Source organism: Quercus suber, unplaced genomic scaffold (assembly GCF_002906115.3).
Source record: "Quercus suber isolate HL8 unplaced genomic scaffold, Cork oak 2.0 scaffold_636, whole genome shotgun sequence".
NCBI lineage: Eukaryota > Viridiplantae > Streptophyta > Magnoliopsida > Fagales > Fagaceae > Quercus > Quercus suber.
Window position 1 is genome coordinate 137659 of NW_027070078.1, and position 6615 is coordinate 144273.

Here is a 6615-nt window from a genome sequence, read left to right on the forward strand (position 1 = left end):
AAAAAAAGATATAATTCACTTATTTGAAATAAGTCCGATTGTTTGTTAAAGTTATTTTTTATTTCACATTTAAGTAAATAAACTGGCAAACACACAACGTATCCCATTTCCCACCAATGGGATCAAAAGTATATCGATAATTCTAGCCCATGCCTTCAGTATATCTCCTCTATCATCTCTAGCTACTACGCAATGGTTGCCTTCTCAATTTTTACAGCAGCAACTACATGCTCAAAAAAATTCTTGTGTCCATGACAATAACACGGTCATAAAAATTTTGTTCTAATTTAACCAATGTGGTTATTAGATTCACCTTGCCATCGCTGTGTATCACGTTGTTTCGAAGGCTCCAAATGGCATCTAAAATTAATGATGCTAGTAGAGACCCCAATGGCCCTATCCAATAAGATCCCTTGGGACCAGTGGCTCTAGAACCACTTATAATAATATCCTCAGTACAAGTTATTCCCAAGTCATCAATACTAATATTCCATCTACTCCAAACTATGGCTTTAGCAAATTGCTTACCCAACAGATTGTATTTTAACCATTCTGCTATAATATCATTTATTTGACTGGATCTAGAAAAACTATTGTTCCAGTGGTTGCAATTTGCATATTAAGCAATCAGAACTTAGAAAATGTATGTTTCCAATGAAATAAAAAATTGCAAGGAACAATTACCTAGCTTCAATGGTTAAAAGAAAACACACTTTAAGCCATGTTTAATTTCTTCCCTCACTTCTAAACTTCAATTTGATTTAATAGAACTAGGAGCTAAATGTTGCCCTTAAAATATGTCATCCTTAATGATTACTGCGTGGCACGAGAAATATGCACTTAAATACTATGAATTATAACATTTAATTTAACTTATCATAGGTTGTAATCTTACTTTTGCAGCTTTTTATAAACACAACGTACCTCCAAATTTTACATTTTACTTACTCCGACTGTCACGCCCTCATTCTACTAAAATAATCAAAAAAGAGATCATGACCTTAGCTTAGAGAAGTTTCACTAAGCAATCTTCAGAAATCTCATCCAATGAACGCAGAGAAAAATATTGCCAAAAAACGCCGCAAAACAAGTTGGGGTAATCTTAAACTTAATCCTGGTTTTTGGGATTAGATGAGATGACAAGCGTGCCCATCAGTCTTGAAAATGTTTGCTTAATTTGGTACAACCAAAATGCACGCACTCACGGAAAGAAAAAGATCCTCTTTCTCTACAATCAAAATCCCCGTGCTTGCTTAAAAGTTTTTTTATTTTATTTTATTTTATTTATTGGGATTATATATATATATATATATAATTGATAGTTAGAGATTTGAATCCTAAATATGCAATTAATCATAAATAAATAAATTAAAAATGATAAGTTACATATTTAGTCTCTATTATTTACATCATATTTCAATTTGGTCCATAACTTTTCAATTGTGTTAATTTGGTCTCTAACATTTTAATATTGTATCAATTTAGTCCTTATTGTTATCTCTTAGAAGGAAATTGTTGACATAGCTAATAGCCAAAATAAAAAATTAGTTTCCGTTGATATGACAATAAACTAATTTTATATTTTAGCTGTTTACTACGTCAGTAATTTCCATCCAAGTGATATAGGTAAGGACTAAATTGACACGATATTAAAAGGTTAGAGACCAAATTAACACAATTAAAATGTTAGAAACCAAATTGAAATATGGTGTAAATATTAGGGACCAAATACATTGTTTACCAAAAAAAAAAACACTACTATTCATGTGTTTATTATATGTTATTTAAGTAAAACCAATCATATTTATTATAAAATCAAATTGCAAGTGTTTTTTTTTTTTTAACTAATAGCAATTGTAATTTCCTTTTTTTTTTAAGTAATGCTACATGCACATGTACAACATTTTTTATAATTCTTTTCACAACTTAATAAAGTAGTAACTTGTTATAGATTTTCACGTCCCATTGTTGACACAATTTTGTTATCTGTCATTAGTATTTTACCACCTCACTAATTGTAACAAAAAATTGTGAAAAAAAATTGCATATATAGATGTAATGTTTTCTTTTTCCTTAATTAAAATAATATTGATAGGACCAATGAACCTTCTTGCCCAGATGAATCCATTAGGCACCTTCGTCCATCCCACCACGTCATGGACGAAGGAAGGTAAGCCATTAAATGAAAGATTCAGTACCTTGAACAGTTGCAAACCAGCTATCAGATCATTAGAGGATCCCACATTAATGAGCCCAGAGGCGTTACAAAAAAGACACTAAAGCCACAATAAAGGCCACAATGGCTAGAAGCAATGGAGCTATATATAAACACTCCTCAAAACGAAATAAGGTACGCATTCTGATACATATACGCATCGTAGCTATGATATTTTGAGTTCTCACATTTTTTTTAAGTTTCTATACGCTGACTTTACTATCGAAGATTCTGTGGCAGGCACCACACCGGTGACCACTCAAAAGAGGATTCTTCTCACAACAATTGAAGGCACGAAGACAAGGTTGCTGACTTGTCTGGACAAACCTATTCAACTGACGATTACTGCATCATCAAATATGTTGTAAAGAAGTGCTAACACAAATATAGGAATAATAAATAGAATTTAGTTATGATTTGTAAACCACACTTTTTTATAATAAAAATATATTTTTTTTATAAGTCTGATTGAATTTTAGTTTATAGAGTCTGCTCTAAAATGATTGTTCTTTATCATTAGGTCAAGACACCAATTAATTTTTTGTGTACGCAAAGTTCAAACTCCAAATATCTTAATCAATGACAAAATATTTTAATTGTTAAACTAGCTAGAATCCACAAAATATAAATTATTAATTCAAAGAAAATTAATAAGATTAATAAGACTATATGACATTTTCTTCTTGTTGTATGTATAAAATAGAAATATAATTTTGTTTTTAGATATGATAGAATTTTAATTTATGAAACTCACTATATAATTACTCGATAAAGATACTAGTTTTCTTTTTTTTTGATAAATCAAGATACTAATTGATTTTTAGTATAGGAGAAATTTAAACCACAAATCTCTTATTCAATGATAAAATATTTTACTAATTGAACTAACTAGAATCCACAAAATATACTTAATTATTAACTTAAAAAAAAAAAAACTGTTTGACCTTTCTTCTATATGCATGTGTATAGATATATATGTAATAAGGCCTAATCGAAAATAAAATTAAGAACAAAGATAAATTCACATGATAATACATACATTAAAAAAAAAAATTACACCATACAAAATTACAAATTAAGTCACTAAAATTAACATTCTTTTCCACATTACAATTTCCTAATCTTACATATCACAAAATTAACATAACTTTTTCCCTTTCTTTTTTTACTTTTCTTTTCTTTGTTTTTTACTCTTTCAACTTTGCCTAGCTATTCTTCATACCCATTCATATTCTGAGAAGAAAAATACTAAGGTCAGGCCCTCCATTCCCATCTGGGTTCATCATGTAAAACGCCTCCGAGTCACGACTCCCCACCACTCTCTCGAACCTCGCTCTCATGTACAGCAACTCCCCTTCCGATCCGCCGCTCTTCTTCGCGTCCTCCACCACCGGAATCACTCCGGCGCCGACCGACACGCTCTGCACGGTGCTCAACACGTGCCAGTCGAACTCCCCGCACGCGCGCGACACCGCGTACCCGCACTTCCTCCCATTACAGTACATCGTCCACGTTGGCTCCTGGAAGAGCTTCCTATTATTAACAGTAACATTAACTTTGTCACATTCAAGGGCAATGCGGACGAGACCGGAGGACATTTCTTTGACGAGAGAAGAGGTTGACATGGCGAGTTCGAGGAGGAGAAGGGGTTCAGAGCGAGGGTCGAGCTGGACAGCGAAGGTGACGTGGCCTCGGCGAAGGCCGAAGAGGGTTCCGGTGACTTTTCTGCCTGAGGAAGGGTTGAAGGACAGGTTTGTAGGGAAAGAAAGCCATTTGCAAGAAGGGAGGACGGAAGGGAAGGAAAAGAAGTTGAGGAGGGAGCGAAGGAAGGAAGAGAGGGTTTTGGTTTTTGTGGTTGAAGAGAGGGAATTGTTAACTAGTGGGGAATAGGGTTTTGGGATTAAGAGGTTTTGAGAAATGTTGGTGGTGATGTTGTCGTCAGAGATGGAGCGAGTGTGGCTTGAATTTGAAGGGAGGATTCTTCTGGTGCTTCTGGCTGTGCTTGTGGTTCTTTGGAGAGAGAGTTCTTGCTGTTTCATGGTAGAGAGAGGAAGTAGAGAGATGGGTTTGGTTGTGTTTTGAGTGTATAGCACAATCGAAGTGGAAAAGGTTGATTGTATTATGGAGAACGAAAGTGGGTTGTATTGAGGTGTGTGTTGTGTTGATAAAACACAAAGGAAATGAAAACTGTGATTGAATTATGCTGTAGAAGTGGGAGCTTTATGTACTAATACGAACTTATGGTGGGAAGAGAGAGAGAGAGAGAGATGGATTTGTTAGTGTTGTGCCTTCAAAGCAGAAGTGCAAACTCTTGACCTGGAAAGAAGGGGGGGAGCAGATGGGTTTGGTGGTGTTTTGCTTGTAAAGCACAATGGAAGTGAAAAATGTTGACTTGGAGAGAGAGAGAGAGAAGTGGGTTTGGTGGCGTTTTGCTTGTAAAGCACAATGGAAGTGAAAAATCTTGATTGAATTATGGAAAGAATGGATTTTGTTGAGGCGTGTTATGTTTCCAAACACTGAGGATATGAAAACTTTGATCAAATTATGCTCAGAGAAAGTAATTTTGGTTTGCTATTATGCCTCTAAAGCACAAATTAGGAAGTGAAAAATCTTGACTTGGAAAGAGAGAGAGAGAGAGAGAGAGAGAGATAGAAGTTTTCGTGTTGAGTAATATGCTTCCAAACACAATGCAAATGGAAACTTTGATTGAGCAATGCCGTGTGAGCGAGGGAGAGAGGGGTTTGTGGGGTGCGAGAGGAGAGAATAAAGAGGCCGACAAGGTGATTATAGTGTTGGGAGGTGGCCAAAATAAAGGGAGACTATGGAGGCTTGTGGTGATGATGATAATTTGCTAGACAATTTATATTGTGCTTTGGGGAGACTTTAATAGGTCCTACAAAACCCACCAATATGCTCACTATTGCGTTCACCACACTACTCACGCATCTCCACCATCCATTTTGTGGGTCCACTTTAAACATTAGCATATAGTAATTTCATTGGTCAATGCCCAAAACCAAAGTCTCCTATCATATCATCTCATCCCATCCCAACTTTTCCACCATATATTATTATTTCAATTGGAGCATTCGAGGGTTACGATTCACTTCATCATCCTACATGATATTTGGAAAGTATGTATAAGTGGATCGATCAATAAGTAAATCGCTAATTATTATTGCACGCGTTGAGTTACACACTCAAGTTAAAATCGTATTTTCAAAATATAATTTCAATTACGTAACTCCTATATGTATAATGGTAACTATCACAGCTTTTTGTTAATACCACAATGATTTTTTTAATTTTTTGATAGAAAGTAATATCACAAAATGATCTGTTCTTGATCGCATGGTAAGATTTCTTGGTCATATTATATATTTTATGATTCCGTGTTGACCGTTAGATTAGATATCATAAAGAATATTGAAGTGGTTGCACGCATGATGCAGAAGTAATAAGTAATTTATTCGGAAGGGGTATTTTCCTTACAGGCTTTGAACAAACAAAAGTCACCAAACAACTTAACCCTGCGGCTTGATTACAATTTTCTTAAGCTCAAAATGGTAATTTGATAATGAACTTCATAAAATTTTAAAGTTTTATTATTGAATAAATATATACTGGTTTAGATCTTGTTGCGTAATTAATATTTTAAATGAAAATCAAAATAACAAAATATCGCAAAAATTTTGCCAAATTGAGATAACTAAAACTCATAAGTCAATTCAAATTTTAGTATTAATAACATAAATTATTAATTTAATCATGAATGATAAAAAATTTAATAACTTTCACAATGGAGTTAATGATTTATCCTAAAAATTATAAAAAGATCTCAATTTCTTAACTGCTCATATAACTAATGTGCTTTGACAATCATATGCATGTACTCGGCTATGCGCTAAGTCCAAAACTCCCAATTGGGAGTTAGGGACAGATAGCGCATTGGTGAAGAAAGTTTGCCCTTACGAAAGGGCAGAATCTTCTAAAATAATTTCTCTGGACTTTTTCCAATATTGCCTATCGTCACTCACATCAAGGGTTCTTATTATATGAAGTTTGCCAACATGATGGATGGATAAATAGTCAAATACCTACCATGGTAGTCCCACGTCATTGTTAGTGTGAAAGGATTGTCCTTAAGCGTCACATGCTATTGGACTATTTTGTGATTTCTTTAAGCAAAATTTATGCTTTCTTTAAGTAAAATTGATGCTAATTTTTTAGTGGGATGAAACTCATAAAATACCACTTCTTCCAAAAGGTACTTATAGAAAATTTTGAATTTAATCATTTATTCATAATTTTATTACTCACTTTTACTTATGAGTCCAAACTTCTCTTTAATAAGTCAAGCTTAACGGGCTTTTGTTTTGTTTGTTTTAAAAATTAAAAAA

General features: G+C 33.8%; 1 protein-coding gene across 1 annotated transcript; it reads right to left on the reverse strand.

Annotated features, from left to right (window-relative positions):
- Positions 1 to 3268: 3268 nt before the first annotated feature.
- Positions 3269 to 5078, reverse strand: LOC136064153 (protein MIZU-KUSSEI 1-like). Its single transcript, XM_065765545.1, has one exon. It carries the CDS (start codon positions 4252 to 4254, stop codon positions 3442 to 3444), a length of 813 nt encoding a protein of 270 aa, XP_065621617.1. The 5' UTR covers positions 4255 to 5078; the 3' UTR covers positions 3269 to 3441.
- Positions 5079 to 6615: the final 1537 nt, after the last annotated feature.